At 35.9% G+C, this 24,433-nt stretch overlaps 1 protein-coding gene across 1 annotated transcript in view; it reads right to left on the bottom strand.

Annotated features, from left to right (window-relative positions):
- Positions 1-20,071: 20,071 nt before the first annotated feature.
- Positions 20,072-24,433, bottom strand: part of OTOGL (otogelin like) — a 109,158-nt gene continuing 104,796 nt past the window's right edge. Inside the window, exons 59-60 of the mRNA XM_040062736.1 lie at positions 22,598-22,886; positions 20,072-20,188 (exon numbers count right to left, since the gene is read on the bottom strand). Of these exons, the coding sequence (XP_039918670.1) occupies positions 22,686-22,886 (201 nt within the window). The 3' untranslated portion in view covers positions 20,072-20,188; positions 22,598-22,685. The remainder of the gene's footprint in view (positions 20,189-22,597; positions 22,887-24,433) is intronic.

The following is a 24,433-nucleotide window of genomic DNA, read 5'->3' as shown; positions in this document are numbered from 1 at the left end:
TGTATTGAAGTGTCAGTGACATCACCCTCTTGTACCTTCCGGGGAGCTGCCAGACCTACAGATGAACACAAAACAGCTCTCTGTTCAATCCCAGGCACTGATCAGTCTAACACTTTTCATATCGCCTGGGGAGATATAAAAGTCTAGAGAATCACTAACAGACTAACAGAGGGCAAAATCTGATCTCAGGTGTGCAGACACACAGCAATTATAAAATAGAGAAGAAAAAAAATTAGAGGAAGAAAAAAGATATAGTAATGCCACTACTTAAGAAAAATTGCTTGCATTTTTATCTTAAAATTACAAGAGTTGAAATTACATTGCTCCCTGAGGACAGAGCTGGCACTCCTAAGTGGGAAAGTTCTCTAGGATGAAGTTAACCCCTCCAATAGCACCACCACAGTGGTCAGAATGCACCTAAATTTTGTCAAAAAGGCTCAGCAAAACTGGGTTGATCAGGCTAGACAAATACACTTTATACCTTACTTGTATAGTCTTGTTAGGTACAATTCAGATCACATTACAGGACAATTTCCACTCTTCTCTACATCTCTTTCATCCCCATCACAGCCATTTCTGTCTGGAATATACCAAAATTTACACTTTTTCTAAGGAAAAACTATACATGTGGGGCATCACAATTTTTATTTCTTTCAAAGTTTTAAGGCCCCAGAAGAGTCAGAACAAGACTAAATTTTGTAAAGCAGTTTCCCACTAAATTTAGGAAATGCTGTCAGAAGATTGATTAAACCCCAAGTTTTAATAAAAACTTTATTTTAAGAAATATCAGCTTTCAAGGCTTTCTTTATTTAGGGATGATTTTTCTGTCTTGCCCTCATTCTCCCTTCTTCATTACTTCTCTAGATCCTATCTTAACTTCTCCTTTTATAGCATTTCTGTTCTGAAGGAAACAGAGCAAAAGAGAATTTCAAAGGAAAATTATAAAATGGGAATAGAAAAACTTATGGAAGTATAAATACAACAAAAAAATAGGAAAGTAGAAACAGAGAATTTCAGAGGCATTTTATAGCATTTTAAAGTTTCTATTAAAATTTTGTTTTTAAAGGCTTTGATAAAAGGTGTCCTGTCCACTACAATTCTTTTAATGTCTTTGTGAATGAATTTATTGCCTTGAAGAACCAAACACTTTTATTATTTGCTTAAAGATGCACCAAGAGAAATAAACTTAATAATTTCAAGGCACAGAAGTAACTCCATTGATACTCATCTACTTGTTTAAAATAAGTGGTCAAAGTGTGTCTTGTCTCCCACAAGCACAATAATTTAATACAGCCTAAATTCCTGAAATGCTTGCTAGACATTCTATACACAATATAAAAAACATAATTTAGCAAGTTTAGAAATTATAAGGGATTCTTATATTCTTGTTTAAAAACCAGCTAAAAAACCCTGTAAATTGCTTACATAAATATATGTAAGATAATTCTGAATAGCATGGCTTTTGTATTACACTGAAATAAAAATAAAGCTTAAAAGTTTCAAAAATCAAGATTTAATATTGTACAATTTTATAAGAACTTCAAATACTCACATGTTTTTATGCCATTTATATGGTAAAAGGAGCTCAACATTTTTCCACTTTCTGTGGAGACACAGAAATCATATTATCTTCCTGCAGTGAGGTTTTCAATTGATATTTTACTATTGCTTTTTAATGTGAATTTGCATTAGGTCCTTCTTTACTTGTAACATATATGCCATCAAATACTCCAATATTGGGCATGCGAACAAATAGTACCTCAGCATTGCTATAGGGCACATACGGAACTATAATTTGAACAAGCTTGGGCTCTAGAAGAAAAAAAAATTGCCACATGTTAAATAAGCTGAAAATAAATGAAGTGAAAACCACATAATGCATCTGGAGCAACTGCCCTGAGAAATACTCCTGCAGAGCACAAATTAACAGCTACCATAGCAGGTCCTTGTTCAGAAAAAATAAACCTGAACTTTTAACTATTTATTACTGGTATTTCCTTTCTCAATCACAATTCCACCAAGAAGGTAAGCAGGATAACTGGAAAACTATACAGAAATGTAGATGTGGACAGGGAGATAGCCATGGAGAATGAGATGCATTTGATGGATACAACATTGACGTGTTTAGTTCTCTTCCCTTATATTTGGCTGTGACAGCTGTGAAATATCCCATCTAGAATGTTGTCATCTGTGTCGTGAATGAGGTATTAAATCTAATCCTACATAAAAAAAAAAAATTTGGAAAAGAATTTAGACTGTTACTCTCCAAAATACTGAAATCCTTGAGAAAGAAATGACAATGCAGCATTTCATAAATCTGTAAGTTGACAGCTGCAGCCTTTATATACTACATGTATAAGTGAATCCTGCCCACCCCTTTCACATATGCAAAAAATTTATACTGCACCAAAAACATTTCAACATTTTGGTAAACTAAGACCCTTCAATAAACCCTTCCCTATCCATGGGAAAGATGCTTCAACAAACAATGCAAAGCTTTTACTTCCATCTGTTATTATTTCTAATTCTTTCCTAGCAGCCTCTCACTAATGGTAGGGCAACTCTTTCTCACAGTTCTCAGAACAACTAATGTATCTCCAAAAATCAATAATCTGTTTCAACCCTTCCAATGTTTTCCTATTTCAATGCAAATCAATGATTCACCCAGCTTCCTCTGCCAGTAGGAACTGGATTTCCAGCTGTTTTCCCCATCACAGTTGTCACTAGTACTAATATGTTTTCCAAGGCTGCATTGTCTTTGCAAAAATAATCAAATTTGCTGTTAACAATTATGACTGGATCTCTACATATTATATTTAAGTTTCAATCCTTGGCTATTTAGCAAATTGACTCGATCCACAAAATTTATTAGATGATAGCATCAATAGTGAGACTGAAGTGTGTATTATTATCTGTATTTTCCACCATAAATAATGTCTTACTTAAAGTGCATTGAACGGTCTTCAGTTCGCTCATAGTTCCATTTTTCACACTTGCCACTGCTATTTCATAAACCATTCCAGGAGTTAGGTCATCAACCTTTAATTATTCTTTATTACTTAATAAAAACTTCTTCATTTCACCTATGCCTGCATTAGGTTTCACTTGAATGTAGGATTCCTGACACTCTTGTGGCAGCTTCCAGTGAAGGATTACACTCTCTTCTTCTACATCCTCAGAGTGAATAAAAACAGCTGTAGGTAGACTGACAGCTTGATCAAAGAAAAAGATGTCAGTATAAAACCATGCATCAAACTTACTATCACTTTACAATCACTTTCCAGTAATGTCTCTAGGTTTGTTTTTTCTTATAAAATGCCACTATTTTAAATCTACTGATTCATTTAATAATTTCTTAAAATAATTTGCATGGCAACTACTGTTACAGGCAGATTCTATTTTCTGTTTTCTCATAACAAATAAGGACTCATTTTTCAAGCATATTCCATTCTAATGGATGCATATGAAGTAAAAAGATGACAGTCTGCTCTAAAAATTTGAGAAATCATGGTGATGTTTTAACTTTGCTAAAATTAGAGATATAAACTGTAAATCAGAATTTATCAGCAGGATATAACTTCTTTAGTTCATACTAATATGCTGTAAGTAGACAAATGAATAAACAAACAAACAAATAAATAGATTGGTACTTTCACAATTCTGGAAGGTTCTGAAGAGTACCCCAACAACCACAATTTGACACGGCTTTAAAAATAGCTTTATGCCCTGTATTTTCAATTTAAACTCTGTCTAGTGAAATAAAACAACTATAAAATGGATACATCACCTGTTGTGATTAATATAGGCTTATCGTGGCAGCTTACAGTTCCTTTCTCTGCTATATTCTGTAAATATAACTGATACTGATGATAAGGTTTTCTATTTCCTATGACTATTGAAGCCTTGCTTTTTTCAACTGGCAACTGTTCCCAGATGTTGGTTTCAGTATCCAGTATGTTGATCAGGTAGTAATGAAAAGAAACACCATATGAATGCTGTGGAGGCTTCCATTAGGTAGCCTCTAACTTCTGGAAGTGCAAGGGCCCTGTTGAGTAAGATTAGGAACAGAAATACGATAATAGTTTCTCATGCCTTTCATCAATAACTGTGGGGTGTTTTGCAGTGTCATTTTGTTTGTTTGTTTGTGTGTTTGCTTGTTTTAAATAGAGCCTGAAAACCCAAAAATGCACACTTACATACAGGCTAAATACTATTAAAGCAAACCCAACAAAGCAACCTTGACAGTGTATCAGTGACAGTGAATTTTGATAAACAGAGAATCCAGGAAACAGTGCAATTAAAGGGAAAACATAAAAAATATATTGCTAACTTGTTATTACTGCTATTTATTTTGTTTCTAACTTGTTTCTACCTTCAGAATTGGACATAAACTAGTCTGGGCTCCTTCTGGGTTCCTTGCTGCTAATAAGAAACTATATCGAAGGCCTGGAGACAGCTGCCCAATTTTTGTTTAAGTTGTATTCACAGGCAAGTTCAGAATGTATGGTTTCCACTGATCAAGATAGTACTTAAGTATAAGTGCAAAGCCTGACTTAAGCCACATGTCCATAGTGCTCCACACAAATACAGCCTCAGCTGTCTTGACATCACGCACATCAAACATGAAGTTTTCTGGAGCCAGAGGTACTGAAAAAGAACATCAAAAAAGGAAAAAAAAATCATTAAAACCCTTTTATTTTTATATTTGTGTCTTTAAATATAAATGTAATCAGTGCAAGGCTTTTAAGAATAAATGCAAAAGATTAAAAAAAATCATTACATTCATATTCACAAATATATGGTAGCTGTACACAGCAGAAAAATCCTGTGAATAGTCTGAGCCAGTGGGATCTCTCTGAAGGGCATAGCAATCAGTTTGATTTTCTGGTATCACTGACAGAGATGAGATACTGTCTTTTAAAAGATAAGGAGAGCCATCTGTCCACAAGAGCTGACCTTCTTCCTAGATTGAAAAAAAAATTGAATTAAAATCCAGATTTTTTAGATTATCTCTATAAATTATTAAGGTTTCCCTCATTGCAAGTGTATTCCTAAATATCCAAAATTTACCTACTTCATTTTTACAAGTAAATTATATAGCTCTATTTTTAATAAAGGTTTCAATATAAAATTCCATCCCTTCTATTGCAAAAGATTACAAGATAATAATATAATATAATATAATATAATATAATATAATATAATATAATATAATATAATATAATATAATATAAATGAGTATGTTTCATCATTACAAACAAGACTTTAGAAATCATTATTAATCAAATAACTTAATAATCTTGTATGGATAATTTTCTAAAAAGTGTATTCACTTAAAAAATCCTTCAGTCAAAAATACTCATAAACTGAGAATGAAAATAAAAATATTTAGCTGAAAAAAAAAAACATGGCTAGATCCACAGTCAGATGAGGAAATACTATCTTTCACCCTCCTCCTGTGTGCCGGTTTCTCAGCTGTTAGGACACTCACTGACACCTCACTCCAGGTTTCTAACCTTTGAGGTACTTTCTGGTTGTCCAGCAGAGCTCTGCAAACCTTAGGGTGAGGCAACATGACCTTTGGGAGGAAAGATGCTTGCAGAATCTGCTTACAGCATCGCAAGGCAGAGCCCTCCAGTGGGACACAGGCTTCAATCTGCAATACACTAACATATTCTGATATCTACAGGGGATTAATAGAAAACCCAGAACGTTTAGGCATGGCATTGGGGCACTCTCCAGAGGTAAAAGAACCTAAGTGCTTTCAGACATAGCAGGTCTGTGGTCCTACAGGTCAAGTGAACACTTTAAGTACTTCAGTGGAGAAAAGTTCAGGTACCACCATCATTTTAAGACTTCTGTTGTTTATTCTTTTATTAGAGATGCTCAGAAGAGGGGAGGGGGGGGGATAAAGCTCTTTTTTCATTTCCCTGAGAAAATGCTAAATCATGTTTGTTGAGAATAAGCCTATTTTTTTGTGTTGAAAAAATTAAATAAAATATTGTGATACTTTTCTCTTCCCAAGAGAGCAAAGTGCATCTTTAATGGTATGAAATACTTGAACTTGTCTTTCAGGAGAATTTGCACATATAGTCCGCCGGTTCAGAAATGCTACACAGAACAATGCTGGTTTTGTGTTTTGTTTTGGTTTCTTGGGTGGGTTTTTTTTTGTTTTTTTTTTTTTTTGGTTTTTTTGTTGTTTTTTTTTTTTTTTTTTTTTTTTTTTGTTTTGTTTTGTTTTGTTTTGTTTTGTTTTAAATGGTCTTCCTAGACACTAGAGTTAATGACAGACACAGGAAACCACGGAATACTACAACGACATAAACCTCTGCAGCAAGGCTTGCAAGAGAAAGCACAGTAAACAATCGGGCTACCTTTTACACTTCCTAACCGAAGAACTGCACAGAGTGTCAGGACAGACATGGGGGTACCACCAAAGTACTCCATTCATTCATGCACTAACCTACACCTCCAGGGTCTCTGCTGCATTCCACGGAATGACTGCCCTCATCAGGAAGGGTTTGAATTCAGATGCAGATGAAAGCAGGGTTAAAGAAGGAGAAACTGTGAGAATACAAATGTTAATACAGAACTAATCCTGCTCACAGTGCTGCTAATTTTTATCAGTGTCACGGTACTTGGCAGTTTTCCTAAGGCTGCAGAAATCTCCTGAGTAGGTGATAGCTCCAGCTTTAACCTACTCAGAGCTTACTTTCTTTTTGACTTACTTTCAGCAAGTATTTCAAGCCCTGGCATTCTTGGAGAAAAATAGAAATTGATAAAATTGTTTTTGAAAAGAGATATAACTTCCTAATGCTTCAAATACTAATAAGAAAGCAAAAATAATTTAATCTGCAACTCAAATCTCAGATTTTAAAGAAATTCTGTGACTTGTACTGTGTGTCCCATGATATTTGAACTCCTGAGGTAAGTGCAATTTGGCGCAAGTACAATTCAGAATTCTCATAAGATGACAACAGGTGACAACAATGACATTTCAAATTGAAACATGCTCAGACAGTACTTGAACACCTTAATTAAGTACAAATATTTAGGAAAGAAATTCTTGTAAAACAAGCATCATATTATTATACCTTGTTATTCTTAAAACATGGTTCTCATCTAGTCCATTTAACTGACTGACTCCCACAAGCATCAAAATGCATGTAATGATTAAATAGTTGACTAACCATCAAATTCCAAACTGGCAATCTCTTTTCTGTGTAATCAGAGCTTAAAAAACCCCAACATTTTAGTACTCTTTCTAACTTGCAAAAATTGTAATGCTTCTGAGGAATAGTGCCTTATTTCTAAAATACCCAGTCGGTTACAAGAAATATCACTACGATGTAAAACTAACTGTGGTGGTGTGAGAATTGTTTTTATTAAGTTATTAAGTTATTTTTGTAATATTTTTAAGTTATTTTTATAATGGTTTCGTTCACTGTATACCCCTGTGTTCTGCATTGGTTTTCCCTTCTGCATCGGTTGTTTTGTCTATTGTAAAACCCGACGTTTTCTGTCATTCATCCCTTCCCTGCACCTGTCGCTGTCAATCCCCGCCCCCCCTCCTCGTGGTCGCCTGCCTGTAACTCAGAGACCCTTCCCTGGCTTCTAGAATCCTCCGGGAAGGGTGCCGAGTAATAGGCTGGGGCCCGGGAGACCCCCTCCCCTCATTTTGTGATTGGTCCCCAGTCCCATGGTTCACACCCCCGGTTAACCCCCCCCGATCCCTGTGACTGGCTGACCGGTTGTCGCCACCCCTGTTTCCACCCCACTTTAAAAGCTCGTGCACGCCTGCCCCCGGGGTCTCTTCTGGGCGGTGGGTCAGAGAGTGCTGAGCCCCGTGCTGCCTCTCCCCCTGAATAAAATCCTGTTTAACTGAGCCCAGAGGAGTCCGCCTTTTGATTGGCTGCCGTGGGTTGCATTCGCCATCTGCTGGCCGTCGCTGAGAGGGGAACCAAGACCCACAGGGAGGAGGTGGCTCGCCCGGCTTGCCACCCCGACCTCATACGTTGCCGCGGTGCAGGAGACTGAGCTAGCCCGTGGCCGCGCTCATCAGCGCGAGGAACAGCACCGCGACAACTAACAGCAATTTGAGAAGTTACTTTGGAGTTGGATTAACAAAATAATATTACCTGTAAAGTGCATATATTCCTGGTGCTTTATTAACCAGGATGGCTACAGTGCTTCTCAAACACAGATTTACATTTCCCCAGTCTGCATGCTATCCCATTCTGACTTATTTGTGTAGTCCCATTTTTTAACAAAGTCTGCAAAAAAGGGAATTTTTCTATCTCTATGACATGTGGTGTGACACCATTCCTGCTCTGACACACAAAGTTTGCTTTGGTTTTACTATTTTCACAGTAAAATAACTTTAAAATAATTTTACCAAAACAATATTAAAATTAAATTTCAGGGTGCAGATTTTTTAAAACAAAAACCACTGACTTTCTGCCAGCCTTCTATACTCAGTATGAGATAAGTTTTCATTAAACCAAATCACAGAAGCCTGCGTCCCACATTTCTGGTACAATGCCTCCATCTTTCCAAGAGCTTTCCCAATACTTTTATTCATGTCCATAGTTCTTCCAAAACCACGCACCACCCCAAACTGAATCATTTTGTAACAGCAGATGTGCCATTAAGAACTTTCGTATCCCAAATACACAGAACAGAAAATATTTTAGAAGAAACACCTTGCTCCATCTCTACTGGACAGACCTCACTAAGCTCAACACTCAACATTTCAAACCTGCATCAAAACTGAGAAAGCCAACCCCAGACTTTGATATCCATAGTAACAAGTGTGTAGACTGAGATTTAAAATCTGGTAATGCAGCACCACCTACAGGCGAAATAATGTCTCCGAAAATAAGTAACACGCACTGTCACACACACACACACGCGCGCACAAAATTACAGGTTAAGTGTACACTGTGTGGTTTTTTTTCCTCAGCTATGGCCGTCTAAATATTTTCAGTATTTCTAAATAGGGAGAAACAATGATTCTTCATCTAATTACTAATACCTATATGAACAAATAACCGATGTTTCTTAGCAACTTTTTATTCCAAAGGATTGGCTTCTCTATTTCAAAATTCTCCTGTTTCCATATCAGTAATAACAAAGATGATAAAATATACTGACCTTTAGGTCATTAAGACCTATCCACAACATGATTATTCGACTAATTTTCTGGAGATATGACAACACAAACCCATGTTCTTCTTCACTCCCTATGCTGAGAAGATGTGCCCCTTGTGAAGAGGTTTTGCAGGTTTGTTGTGCCACCTTCCATGGCTTGCTCTCCTTACCCATTTGGTAGCAGCTGCTCTGGAATGCCACCCACCCTGGGAAACAAGTGTCTAAAGGTGAACAAGGACAAGATTTCAAAGATATGCTGTATTACTCATGGCACTGGTGCTGATTTCTTTAATTACACAGATATTTTGAGGACAATAGCATTTAATTAAGTCATTATTTCAACCCCCAAAACATTCAGTGATTATAAACCAACACTCCTTCAAAGTCCTGAGTGTTTTCAGAAAATCTGGTTGACTGAACTAAAAGCTGCAACAGCAACCCGGGGTGGGGAGGGGGGGGAGGGGGGGGGGCGGGGAAGAGAAAAAAAAAAATCATTAATCTTTGTCACACTCTAGAAAAGAAATTAATTTTAAAGTTTTGTTTCTGATGATTCAATTTTTTAAATTAAAAAATTAATTTAACATATTTGCTTTTAATAACTTTTTGAGTTTAGGAAAATAATTATTTTCTTGAATTGGATTGTATATTATCCTTTATTTTGTGTATCTAATTTTAAAGATTCGAGGTTGCATTATGAGAGCAGCACATTTAAAGGAATGAGGATACATGACCAAGCCATAATATACCCAGAATCACAGTACTTCTAAGAAAAAAACACAGCTAAGCTTGCCACTCAACAATAAAAAAATCTCATAATTTTGAAAGCTTCAGAAAGTGTTCCAAATCCTTATTGAATTCAGGATTTCTTTTGCCTTTTTATTGAAACTACATAGGAAATTCAACCCATACACTCCAGTAGTTACAAGGCTTAACTTCAAAAGTGACTTTACTCTGTATTAGACTGCAAAAATATAGTTAAAATATCTGCAAATGTAAATTTGAATTCTTGCTCCTAAAATGCTAAGAAGTATTAATTAGAAATAACCTTCCTTCCTATGCAATTAACATTCAATTTATTTCCTCTTTCTAGAAATAACATCTATATCTACTAAAATACATAAAATGGAATACAGGATTTCACAATTTACCCTTAACCCTTCTAGAAAATATGCAGTACTAACTTGCATTCACTGTGACTACAAGAAACTGAAATATATACCTGTTTGAGCTTGAATATCCAGTGTTTGAGACACATTTACAAATTCAGGATTTAATTGTTCAAATATAAACTTAAATGTATAAATTGTGGCAGATGTCAAATTTCTCCATACAAAGAACCCACTGGGTCTTTTTATAATCTGAGAAGTACCATTCAGGAAAAAAGAAACTGAAAATTCTTTGATCATCATACTCCAATTCAAAGACACTGTAGTAGCTGTCACAAATATTTTGATGTCATTTTCTGAAATTCCACCTAGTAGACAATGAAAAAATAAAATCTGTGTTTGCCACAATGAAATAAATAACTCAAAGGTGTGTTTCATCAATATTATTACTTTTTTTCTTTGGAGAAGTGATGAGGGATAGCACCACTAGAGAAGGATATGTAGCATCATTTAAGAAAGTCATGTTTTCCTTTATTTTCATCATATGTTAGCTTACATCTGAAGCAAGCAGAGATAAAAGTGCTCACTTTCAGGAGTGTTTGAACAGAAAAAGTACATATTCAGATAGAATATTGGCTAAATAATAGACACTAAGTGCAGTAACACATTAGCAGCAAAACCATTTCATGTAGCTTACTGAATGTTCTTTTATCAGCTGATGGCTCCTGCAATGCTTTCAACTTACTGTGGGTTTTTTCCCAACTATGTTGTTTGAATTCAGATAGAAGTCTGTATTCCAAAGCTATGCAATTGTATGACCTTGCAATGTGTACAAAGGTAATGCTATAAACTATTTTAATTGACAAAGTAAGATTGGAAAGCCCCTTCATTCTGGTCCCACAGTGGGACTTGTGGTCCTGAATGGATTTACAGTTATAAATGATGTTTTTATAAACTTATATATTCTAATACTGAAAGTCTGTCCCAGTTAGTCACAATGTTAAGATCGTCAAGATACTTATTAACCCTTTTTAAGGAGGTACTGTTATAAAGTTGAAACTTTTTTTTTTTTTTTTTTTTAATTTATATAAGACAATGACCCTATGTTGTTATGAAATTTCCAGGCTTTAAGTAACTTTTTCCAAGGTCCTCTTTTATAAATTTCTTCTCCTAGAATTACTATAGTATAGAAAAACCTGTAATATTTAAAAATCTCACAAATTTTTACATCAGTCCCATCTTTTAGAATTGTTACACTAACCAAACACATTATATTAAGTAATTCCTTCAGCACTTCATGGCTGAAAACATACATCAATGCAAAGTTTCTAAATACGTGAGTAACCTCGGGATCTGAACCCCTACTTTTTAATCTTCAGTATTAGACCAACTATAAAGATACTAAAATATTTTTGTGTTACTCAACTTACGTGTTTTAAATGATTTTACACTTATGATTTGGCCATTTTTCAGGGATTCTATTGTAATATCATACTTCCTATTTTCCTCAAGCAGAACCGTAGTACTGACAGATTTCCGTTCAAGTTTAGAAGTGTTTCTTACATTCTGCAATTTAAAAGAATTTCTGAATATAGTGAAAGTAATAAAAATACAGTATATAAGTGAGCTTTCAGAAGGAGAGCTTATATTGCTTCACATCAAACTTGAGGCTGCAGTTACACTGTAAAACATCCAATGCATTTGAAACAAAGCCTGTTAGAAATCACTTTAATAACAAACACCTTCGTATTGAATCCCCCGTATTTTCTTTAAATTCCAGAACATCCTTCAAAATAAGAACAATGCTGTCCCGCTGAGATCCAGGGGTAGTGTCTGTGCCTCTCCTGGAGAAGTTAAACTGCTCCTTCAAACCACAGTACCTTGAAGAATTGGCATATTTTTAATTTTGAGCATATGACTATCCAACCTTATTCAACAGGATACTTAAGGGTCCTTGACTCCTACTGGCTTCAGTAATAGTAATAGTAGATGTAAATGACATGAATTAAAAAAACCAATACATTTTTTCCAAATTTTCTCTTTTTTTGCTATTTTACTATATTTTTTAACTTTTTTTTTTTTTTAGAAAGAAAACAACAAACCAAACAAGCACATAGTGCTATTAATTACTGCTACATACAGCTTAAATAACATGAAACAACTTATTGCTTAGATTGATAAAATATACTTTTTGACTGAAAGCATCTGCTTGCTGGTATGTCAGAATGTAATAGTCTGGATCCTCTCCTTTGGGCAGTTCAGTCCACTCCATCAAAGCTATTCTAGCAGGTTTCTTCGCCTGGTCGCAGTCTACACACTGTGCACCCTGTAACACAAACATACATGAACACAACTTAGTACAAAATGCAGCAAACACACCTCTAACTAAACAATTAAACTCTGTCAATTTTAATTCATTTTACCTAGAGCGTCTCAGCTAGCAACTGTTTGTACATGGACGAGTATCACCAGCTCTGCTGTGTGACACACAGAGACCTCCTTATATTTCACAAGTTCTGCAGGTACAGGTTCTAGTTTTATTTCTCTCTCCTGTGGTGGTGCAAGAGTTGTTTATCAAGTTATTTTTGTAAGTTTTGTAAGTTTTTTTGTAATGGTTCATTCCACTGTGCACCCCCCCCCCCCTTTTCTGTAATGTTTTCCCCCCTATGAGTTAGTTATATAACCAGTTGTTTAATGTCAATCACCCCCTTTCCACCTGTCCCTGTCAATCCCCTCTCTCTCCTCTTGGTCGCCCTGTCTGTCACTTCGGGACCCTTCCCTGGCTTCTGGAAAGATCCAGGGGAGGCATCGAGTGATAGGCTGGTGCCCAGGGAATCCCCTCCTCCCCTCTTGTGATTCGTTCTTTGTTCAGAGGTTGACACCCCCTGTTACACCCCCGTGTTCCCTTATTGGCTGACCCATTGCCGCCACCCCTGGATCCTCCCCCTTTTATAAGTTGCTGTTCGGCTTTGATCTGGGCTCTCTCTGGGCAGCAAGGGTCAGAGGCAGAGCTCCTTGCCGGACTCCCCTTAATAAACCACCTTTAACCCTGCTCAAAGAGAGTCGACCCTTTTTCCACCGCCTTAGTCATGACAACATCAGGACAATCGGCCAGTGTGGGGAACCAAAAACCCACCGGGAGGAGGTTACTCGCCCAGCCTGTAACCCCGACCAATCCACGCTGCCGCAGTGCAAAAACTGAGCTAGCCTGTGGTCAACACCTGCCAGGCGTGAGGGACACTGCGACACTCTCCAGAGGTGGAAAAATTATGTCAGCCAACCCAAATATGACAGAAAGCTGTCATCATTTTATACTGGAAACAATGTCAGAAATTTCAATTGCAATGTTCATACTGCAGCCACAGTTACAGGCAGCAGGAGCTGGAGGTCTCCATCCTATTCTTGTATTATATGTTAAAAACTTTACTGGCATCACTTTCAAATTTTTCACTATTTCAGAATAACAAATAGCCACTTTCAAGATGTAAAGAAAGAATTTATTAATTTAGCCATGGCAATGCAAATTTCATTCAGCATTTCAGCTTCTTGCAGAAGGACACTCATTCTAGACACAAGTTTTCTGCATTTTTGACACTACCTTTCTGACAATTTTATCTGCCTTTGAAGGACTTTGGCTTAACACCTCAGAGAAGCAGCTTCCTTCTCTGAATTTCATTTTGAACCAGAAAATTATGGCCTGCTTGGATCTAGTTTAAGATAAACCCAAATCAGATCTAACATTCAAAGAAACCGGAGCATGTGATGCCCATTCGTATCACAAAACATTTATAAAATACTGCAGTTCTGTCTTTTGTGGTCCATTTTTTCTTTCTTAATTAACTGAGATGACAAATAAATGCCATTTTAGCAATGAACTTAAAACCTAGTTCAAGAAAACTAAACCAAAATAAAAATCAAATACAAATCCCTAGGACACTAAAATAAAAGTTAGGAGTTTTATTAATGGTATTACTTTGTGTTGTCCTGTAAAGCAATGTATCACACACAAAAAAACCCCTCAAACTGAACCAAAACCATAAAAAGCAAAAACCCTCATGTTTATTTTTTGAAGTATAACTTACTCTGGAATTCAGTTTGGCTTAACATAGCTTCCTTTAACCAATGAATAACATAACTATAAATCTCTATCAATATCTCAGTGTTAAGAGTTTAAATTATACATTGTGAAGTATAAATTTTGTAAAGCTTATAAAGCCTTTAAACTCTATAAATTTTTTACAAGATGGTATATGCCTCTTCTGGAATGAACTGACACAATGACTTTTTGATAACATACACAAAAATTGTTTAAGGAAATTTTTCCAGGAAAATTTGCAGGTTTTTAATTCAGTATATTGGGTGTATAGCTTGCCTGCATTCCCTGAAAACACAATCTGTCTAGCCCAGACAATTCAAAGTGTAGGAAAATCTGTTTTTAAAGATAAAAATATATATTTGGCAATAATGGAACTAACCATTTTTAATAATTTTCACCAGCAGCAATTACCTGCCATTTTACTATACATAAATACATCCTACTTAGACCTAAAAAACAAGAAATGTGTTTTCAAGTGTACACAAAAATAGTTCCATACTTATACCTAATGAGAGGGATTTAGAATGTTCCTTTTTGTTGCCAGCACCTTGACATCATTTTTTAGGCCCTTATCTAAAGACTGAAGCAATTCAAAAAATGAAAACAAAATTATTAAATTGACCAAAAGGACCTAAGTTTGAAATCTGTCTTCAGGCTCCCTACACAGGAGCCAGGGAGACCTAAACAACAAAAGGCAACATATTGACTTTTGCCATCAATTGTGTCTCAACATAAAACTCAAGTAGGATTCTCAGTCTGAAAAAGAGGCAGTTGAGGGGAAATACAGCAGAAATCAAGAAAATCTTAAGTAGCCAAAAGTATTCAGAGATTGATTTTCATTTTCTCTTCAAATACAAGCATTGTGATGGATGAAACACAGATCGTGTGCTCCAGATTTAAAGAAGAGGAAAAAAAAGACAGTTATTCACAAATTAAGTATTTTATCTGACAAGGCTTAAAATGAGTACTAAAAGTTCCAAGAAGTGTCAGAGGAGGCCCATCCATGTTTGCAGAAGTTCAAGTTCACAGAAGAGAACTACAATGAAGCTCACAAATTACACTGAAAATACACCCGTCTCAAGAAGTCTTTAAGATACAAATGGCGGAAAACTTACACAGTGTAGGTAATTTTCTTATGCTATTCTTACAGTCCTCCCCAAGGGTCTGCTTTTTACCACTGCCAGAGGTATGATAATGAACTCATTAAAGTTTTTAATTCATAGCATACCTGTCTAAAAGGTGACTTAAAGATTTTGCGATCTCTTGCTTTTTCTGCAGAAGAGCATTAAACCCAAAGCAGCAGGCAATAAAGCAGATTAAAGATCTGAAAAGAGCTACAACAATTTAAGCAGAAAGAAGACTGGAAATGTTTAGTAGCACTAAACGAGAGCTCCCTGTGAACAGGGAGGGAGAACATAGGGAAAAAAACTGTCCAAATCATATACCATCAAGTTTCAACATTCACTTTGACTAGTTATCCACCCCCAAAAAACAGAGTATTTTCCTTACCTTAAATAAATATTTTAATAAAAGCAGAAGAAGAATTGGTTGATCCATAGAGAAAGATATGTTATAGTCACAGTATCTCTTATGTACTTTTATCACCACAGATTCAAAGCAAAATCATGTCAGGATATCCTAAGAAGGTAAAAACTAACATACACATTTATACTTCACATGGACACATGTGAGGCAGCCAATGGTGCACCCGAGATGTGTGTCTTTGCTCTGGCCCTGCCTCTTCCCAAGCCTCATATCAAGTTTCCTACGATCCTTTAATTTCAGTGAACTGTGGATGTGCCTCTTGTTCACTAGTCATTTAAAAACTTCTCAGTGTAAAAAAAGATTTTTAGTTTCTATGTGATTACCAGATCAAAATTCATTGCAATCACTTACTTATTTTCCTTCAGACTCTGGTTGTTTTCTACAGTACACTCTTCTGTGCACACATGTCCTGTGGTCAGTGTACAAAATAAGCCTGAAAACACTTTTCTGCAGAAGTACTAAGCACAGCTGCAGAACCATTGGTATGTCTTACGACTTTACAGAGATCCCACACAAAGTCACCAGTATAAGCAACTATAAATAAAGAATAGACAAGAATTCATAGCAATAGAACCACTGTTCCATTTCCCAAAGGCTGCTGAACAAGAACTTGGCTCAGAAAATATACTGGGTGGCATTCATCTTTGGCAAGATCTGAAGCAGCAATTTCAGAGTTGAACTTACCTCAATATAATTCCCAGTGCCCTAACCTTTCCCAAAATAACATTTTTAATAAAAAAATTAGTGTTCCACTGTGTTCATTGAAATTAAATCAATAAGCTGATAAAAATGGTTTACTGATTATAAAATAAATAAAAATCAATGTCATGGTATATGTGTACTATAAAAAATAGCAACAATCATATTGTATACTTCGTATTTTCTTAGGTGCTATGATCACATCGTAATTCTGTCTTGAGATACTACCTTGTTTTTCAGTGGGCTGTTCCTAATTTTTACTAAAACCTGTATCCCACCGAACTGTGAATTGTGAAATAAGGTATAAAACTTTTAACTAAAGCTTTATTTAGAACTTGTAGTAAACAAGGCAGGCTTACTCTCACCATAAAAATATAATTTTGGAGCTTTTATGTTATCCAGACCCAAAGACACACATAGTGAAATAAAAGCTGCTGCAACGAAACCCCTGATCTCAAAACACTGCATCAATCCCCCTGTCAGAGCAGCAGAGCACATGGATGTAATCACCTGAATGCTATTTTAGCTATCAACGACAAAAGTAAGCTACTGCCTATTCAGCTGTTTTGCAAAGCAGACATGCTCAATTTTTTTTCCAGAGCAATTTGTAATCATCAGGCACAAAGGGAGACTTTATTAACAAAGTGATTTTTGAGACACCAGCAGGAGCCCTCTCTGTGTTAACCCCAATAAATTAAGTGTGCATGGCACATTCCACCTAAATCAAAAGAACACTCCCCAAAACATAAACACGTGCCTTTTATTCAGCATTTCTAGTGATTAAGTTGTGACACCATTCACTACTGGTTTTCTCTAGACTGTGACATCAGCACAGAAGCAGCTCTTCAAGCCCCCCATACAAAAACTACTCGTAAAGCTAGAAACTACACATGTCAGACATTTTTTTCAGACTATCTCCCTGAAACAAGAAATCTCTGATCTTAGGGAATCATTTACCACTGATTCCAGTAGATATAGGACTACCTAATTGGTCTACATGTAGAATTATTTTTTCAAATATGCAAAAATGACAATTCCTAAATGATTGGTGTATGGCTGCCAAGATCTAGTCAATGTATCTTATTTGCTACAGTCCATTGTCCTTCAGCTCTGAATATACCTTTCCTCCCTAAACTCTGTTAATGGAGAGATAATCTTTTAAGTTTTCTTATTCTACAGGCAGCTTGCACATTCCACTTGACATTTAAAGTTTAGACAAAATTTAGTACACAGTGTTATGTGTTGTAGCGTATTAATTTGGTTTAAAGTGAGTTTCATTTTTATATTGGGGTTTGTAATGTTTTTCTATTGTATCCCCTGTCCCCCTTGGAAACTGTATCATGTGGTTTGTCCCTGCTTGGCCGCGCCCATCCCCCCACACTGGAATGTAACCCAACTCTGTTCCACTCCCACCTTGTCCCTGATTGGGCAGTGGCTTGTCCCTGCCTCTAGGATCGTCCCCCCTGGGAAAAAGCCCCGGGACAGAGGGGGCTGGGCTTTCACTGGCCCCGGTGGGAACGGGGAAAGAGGTCCAGCCGGCAGGAGCAGGACTCCAGAATAAAGCCGTGATATTCCTCGGGTGAGGGAGCAGGCTCTTTCCTTTTGCCATCAGCAGTCGTCTGGGTTTCTCTAATGAAATACCACAGTTATGCACAAACCATCTTCATCATAACCTTTTCTCATTAAAACCCTATTTTTCTATCACATTAATGTGCTGGTCTACCCTTCAAAAGATTTTTTACTTACATCTTGTGAATGTTTTTGAAAATATATTCCAGAGCACAGCTGAGAGTGTACAAATTTTCATTAATGTTCTGGCCTTCATGCTTTCTCCTCCACAATGGTTATATCACTATGGTCATGTGTGACAACTCATTTATGTTTTGTTCCCTGCAACACACTCCTATAGGGTTTTTCCTTTGGACATATACCCATGCATGATTACAGCAGCAGCAGCATCACAAGGTAACACTGAAAAATATTTTGATGAGACAAAACTTGGAAAAATTAGTTCAGTTCAATGTTTTCCATTGCCACAATATTCCTGAGTGGTATCTACATGTTTATTTGGCAGAAAGTTTTTACACAAAGGTGAATCTCTGTAGTATATGGAAACTGGATTAGTCCTTTAAATTCTTGTAAAAGGCAAGAAGGAAGAAAAAGAGATAGAAAGAATTATACAGAACTAATGAAAAAAAAAAAAAAAAAAAGACTGTTGCTGTAAGCCGAGTTTATCAGCAGGGCAGAAGTTCAAGAGGAAAAAAAGTAGTGTCTAGAAAAATGGAATGTGAAAGAAGGGGGAAAGGAACCACATCTGAAATAGAATTTTGTCACTGCTGAAGCACTGTGAACAGTACAGTGACCATTTATAATCCCAGAGTGGGTTTCTGTAAATGCCTCTACCTCTTGGTGGATTATGTGGCTTCTAACTACGCTCAAACATCAAAACTCAGGCTCGATCCTGCCCTAAAATTTCACCAATTTCAGGAGTATGTATTTGGGAAGACCTCTGTCTACAAGGTGGAAATAAATCATGCAAATGAATTATGTTTTACTTTTTATTTGTAATATACAGATTTGGCTAGCTAAAAATGGGAATATTAGCTGCCTGTGTTATCTGTATTCTCAGATTTTCATTAATGGAAACACACATAAGTGGCTTATACCTTGTATTAAAAGCTGTGTTTCAAATTCTGATTGTACATTGGCGCTATAGTTGGTCTTAACAAATTACCTGGTAAAAAGGCAATGGAATTATAAAAGTCTAAAAATAAATAATATGGCAAAGACTTACCATTTTATAGAAGCACATTCAGGTACAATCTAAGTATAGAGATATTTTTATGTTAGTCCCTAAAATATCTGCATAGTTTTATGGCTAAGCCTTTATATGTTGTGAATTGTTTTCAAGCACAGAACAGTGGAAATGTAGGAGCGAAGGGCCACTGGAAGCAGTTACAAATGGGAGAAATGACAAGGCAAGGATGGGACTGCAGCACAAGACCTCCACTGCATCGTGCACAGTTCCTGGCAATTTTCAGTGACAGAGTGGGAGTTTCAGGAACATGCTTTCCCAGCCTTCCTTTTAGGGGAGTAGAAATTATGCTAGCCTTAGTTTCAGAGCGGGTAGAAGGGAGGGAACTCTGGGGGGGTTAAATCTCTTCTGGTCAATAATAAACAGACTAACAGTTTTGGTATTTAACTAAGTAAGTTTTGAGTTAGATCAGCTTTCCAAAGAAGCTCACAAGACACACGTGCAGAGTTACACAAAGCTTGAGGGCTGAAGGCAGGAATGCAGAGTTGAGACATGAGAAAGCCAAGATAGAGCCATAAACTGCATATGTGGTTATGTGTAGGTTGCAGACAGAGGAAACTGGAGCAGAACAGTCCTCCACACTGCAGGCTCATTCAAACCTTCTCTCTGGTGCAAGGCCTGCAAGGACTAGTTCATGTTAGATAAGACACATCACATTCTGCCAGCTTCACCTTCCTGGAGGTAAAAGGGCTGGGTGGGCTGTCCAGGAAATATTCACGGGTTTTAATAGATGTTCGCTTTCTGGCAAGGCCAAGGCAGCCTGAGTGTGAAGTTTAACTGTAAAATGAAAGACAATCTTAGAGCCATCCTACCCAGCTCCACTGAAGATGTAAGATTTTGCTGTAGACTTGAGGGAGAATCCCAACACTGTTCCTACTGATTGTTGCATTAAAAAGAAATGCAAATTGTCTAAGTGGGAAAAATACCCCAGTTTAACATCATTTATCTTATTGCAGGTTGTCATGAAGTTAATTTTAAACATAACTTATTTTTTTCATTTCCAGGCTTTCCTAATGTTTTGAATTAGCACTCATCTTAGTGGCAAAGCTTAATCAATAGCATCAACACTGATTTATTATCACTCTGCAAAATAGTGTTTATTAAATTCTTCTGAATTACAAACACAGTTCTAAGTCTTAGAAAATCAAACGGTTTACATGGCTTATAAAAGGCCACAGCTGTTCAATGAGAATATTTGATGATTATATTGAAAAACACTGTATTTTGAGAGCTTCCTTTTAATCAAATGCTAAATTCATTAAGTTGATTTGGGCCAAACGCTCTTAATGCAAGTATAGAATACCTACGTCTATCTCAAAAAATCAAAAGTATGGTGGGGTTTTTTTTAAAGTTGTCCTTTAATTTGCTGTACAAGTACACCAACATTACAGGTATGATATAACTTCTGTTTCTTGCCTCCATAAAAAGTTCCTGTGCACAAATTCTGACAGCAGTATCAGAAAATATTTTGGTTCTAGGCCCTGGTATATAATACAACTTAAAATATCTGCCTTAGAAATCATAACAACATGCAGATGAAGCATAGGCTATCTCAAAATGTCACTTTATTTTGATCACTAGTTGATCATTATTTCTTTATAATGGTTAAATATTTTGCTGATATTTTATAATTTAATTTTTAAACCAAGTCACTATTTTTAGTGATATGGATGAGTAGATGAGTCTTGTTAATAACAACAGATTTCTCTGCATAAACTATTTTTCTTTGTAAGCCATCAAACAGAATGTAGCAAACAATTAAAGATTTATCACACAAAGTAGAAAAATAACCTTGGATTTTAAGGCAGTTTTAATTGCTTATGTTTAATTTTAAAAACCCATGTGATAATCCAACCTTTTTGTAATTAAACTATGACAGCTTGAAATCAAAACTGTCAGAAGATTTTCAAGCTTTTAGACAAGAAATTCAATTTTGAAATTGAATTGTTAATTTCAACTGTAAAAATCGTTAAAATTGTTGAATTGTTAACACAGTCAAAAGGAAAAATGATAAGGAAAATACTGTCATAATTAATATAATTTTCATCTAGTGAGTTTATAAAGCAAAGTTGTCTTCTAAAAACATGCTTAAACTGCATCCTTTATTTTTAAAAGTAGGTTATAGTATGTTGAGTAAAAGAGAGATGATATTCACCTTAAGGTGCCGAATCATGGATATTTACAACTTGATTGAACATTAGTAACTCACCTAAGTCCTTCAAACCATTTATTTTAACTGACTTATTTTTCCTGGACTCAAAAATTATGAATCCTAAATTCATGCAATAGTCTAAATATCTGTATTGAAAAAAAAATATATATATTGAATACAAATCTTCAGACTGGGAAAAAAAAAAGACAAAACCCATTATGAATATTTAAAATGTGTAATATTGTGGGGTTTTTTAATAAATATATATACATATAATCTTATTCTATACCAGCAAACAGCCAATTTCTTATCTGTGAAAAGTGGAAAAAAAGGATATAAAATGGCAACCTTCATAGCAGAAATGCCTTTCAGATATTTTTAAGGCACAAAAGCTGTAACTCTTTGGCCTTTACACAGTCATGCTTCATATTAATAATAGACATAAAAATTAAATATATGTCTAAGATTTCAAGATATTACGATTCTGCTGAACCATATATACTTTGGAGATCTCCTACAAGTACTTACAAATTAGAGTTTCTCAGTGACTTACAGTGTAAGCAAAATCCAATCATTGACAACAGCTTAATGGACAAAAGATAGATTTTTGAGCAAGGTAAAATAGATTACAGTTGAATCCACTTTTTTTAAAAAAAGTTAATTCAGTCATTTTCAAAATCCTAATATGCTTCTTTTCCATTTAAACATGGGACTGGTAATGGTTTTCAACTGGAGGCTTCTAAGTAAATTCTAAGTAAAACCACTGAGAAATTATTGGAGAAATTCTCCACTTTGATAGGTAGCCATGATCCAAAATTTTAAAACACTGGAAATTCTAACCATATTAACCAGCTTTTTTCACCACCTCATCAGAAAGCCACTGAGTAGAAATAAATGATGGATGAACTACACCTTGTTCAAAAGGATTTATGTTTTTCTTTCTACTCTTGCCAATATTTTCAAAGACAATTCGAAGAACAACAAACATCTTTGCTAAATTTGGGAAAAGTTACATTATAAAGCATAACTGATACCTTTTTTTAATTTCCCTGCAGAATACTATACCCATGCATGACCAAAAAACTGTGTCTGATGAAAGCTAAACCACGTCCACAGTCATGTTCAGTTCCATTGGCATGAGCAGTCTATAGGCTCTTGAAGGACGTACATAATTTCGGTGCCATTTCCTGAGCAGCGCAAGGGCACAGTCAGGATTCTTGTTCCAATTTCTCGACAACACTTACAGAATCTTAGATGGCTGTCAATATTGACATTGAAAATTGTTGCAGATGGGCATTTTCCATCACAAGATGCCACATTTATCTATGAGTAAAATAAAAGAAAATAAGAATAAGAATTAAAACTAGATATCTCAAATTTTATTATAAAAATATTACATTTCAAACTTCTTTGTGATTAAAACCTATTTTTACATTTGAAAATAACTCTGGTCTTAAAAATTATTCTATCTTCTAAAATTCATTCATTCTAAGTTTAGCCACATTTAAAATATTTTTTAAAGTTTAACTTTTTGTTATTGTTTAATCACGTGTTTTGTTTCAACCTTGTACTGTGAATACCAAAATTGAATCCCCATTTACAAATTAATAACTTTGGAACAGCATAGCTGAATGCATGTCCTTTTCATATTCACTGATAAAAAGTTAAATTATTCTAAGTAAAATGAAGAGAAGTTTATCTTTCTCCTGAAAGAGGAAAAGCATATCAGTACAAAAGCTTTTCCCTTTCTTATTTTTATTGTTTGTGACTGAGGGCTTTGTTATCACTCAAAGGAGTATATCCAAAAAGTAGATGCAGTAACAAACTAGCTACGGTACATACTAGCTAGAAAATTATTTGTGCTCTAGACTTCAGCAGAGCAATGCTTTCTCTGACTGTTACATTATGTGAAGAATTTTTTAGCTGATATGTTGACAGAAAAAAAAATATACTTTTTACTTAAGCAGAGTTGAAATGCTGGAAAATCAAGGATGGCTAGTCCTCTTTGTGACAGACTTAAATCTGATTTCTTCTGCAGGTGGGGCATATGAAAGACACTGAGCGACTCCCTTCCAAGCCTGTGATGAAATATGCCATACCCATAGAAATTAGACTAAAAGATTACTCTTATAACTTCTAAATTTTCTGAGATTTGACAGGACTAAAAAACAACTTTGTCCTAAGCACTAGTAATCCCAGTTATTAATTAATTAAATGCAATCATGCTCAGCCCTATCCAAAATTGGACAGCAGTAATCTGGCCAAGAACACACATGTAGCTTCCAGTCAGGCACAGCAGATATCACCATTTGATGGATGAAAATCGCATGATGGAAAAAGAGTGCCAGTGGGGGAGCTGGAGAGGAAAGGAAGGGGAGTTTGGGGTATGAGGACATGAAAATCTGGATGTGCTTCTATGTGACGGATAAGAGAATCTGGACTGTGTGAAGGATGTGCAGCCACCGAGGAAGTTGGGAGCCAGGAGATGCTGGGGAAAGGGGCCTCTAATACAGATAGAGGTGGGATGCTGGTAGGTCTTTTTGGAAGGTGGGTAGGAGGGAAGAAAAGATAGTTTACGACAGAAATATGAAAAGGAAGGCTTCATTTTTTGTGTCATCCAAGAACGACCTGGCCAACATTCTTGTTGCTCCTCTGTGAATGCTTTAGTTCTGCAGCATTGTAGAGGGACCACAGCTGAACAGAACTCTCTCTCATACTGCATCACTGATTAATAAAAGACACTAGAATGAGTTTGTTTCCACTGCCTATCCATTTCCTTAAAAGCCACAGCTCTTAGTTAGCCTTTTTGTCTGCAGGAGAGCAAAGATTGTCACAGAACTGGATGAAAGGGCAAGGATCTTTTCACATGG

The sequence above is a fragment of the Hirundo rustica genome, chromosome 4 (genome assembly GCF_015227805.2).
Source record: "Hirundo rustica isolate bHirRus1 chromosome 4, bHirRus1.pri.v3, whole genome shotgun sequence".
NCBI classification, from domain to species: Eukaryota; Metazoa; Chordata; class Aves; order Passeriformes; family Hirundinidae; genus Hirundo; species Hirundo rustica.
This window is presented reverse-complemented; position numbering and strand designations above follow the sequence as displayed.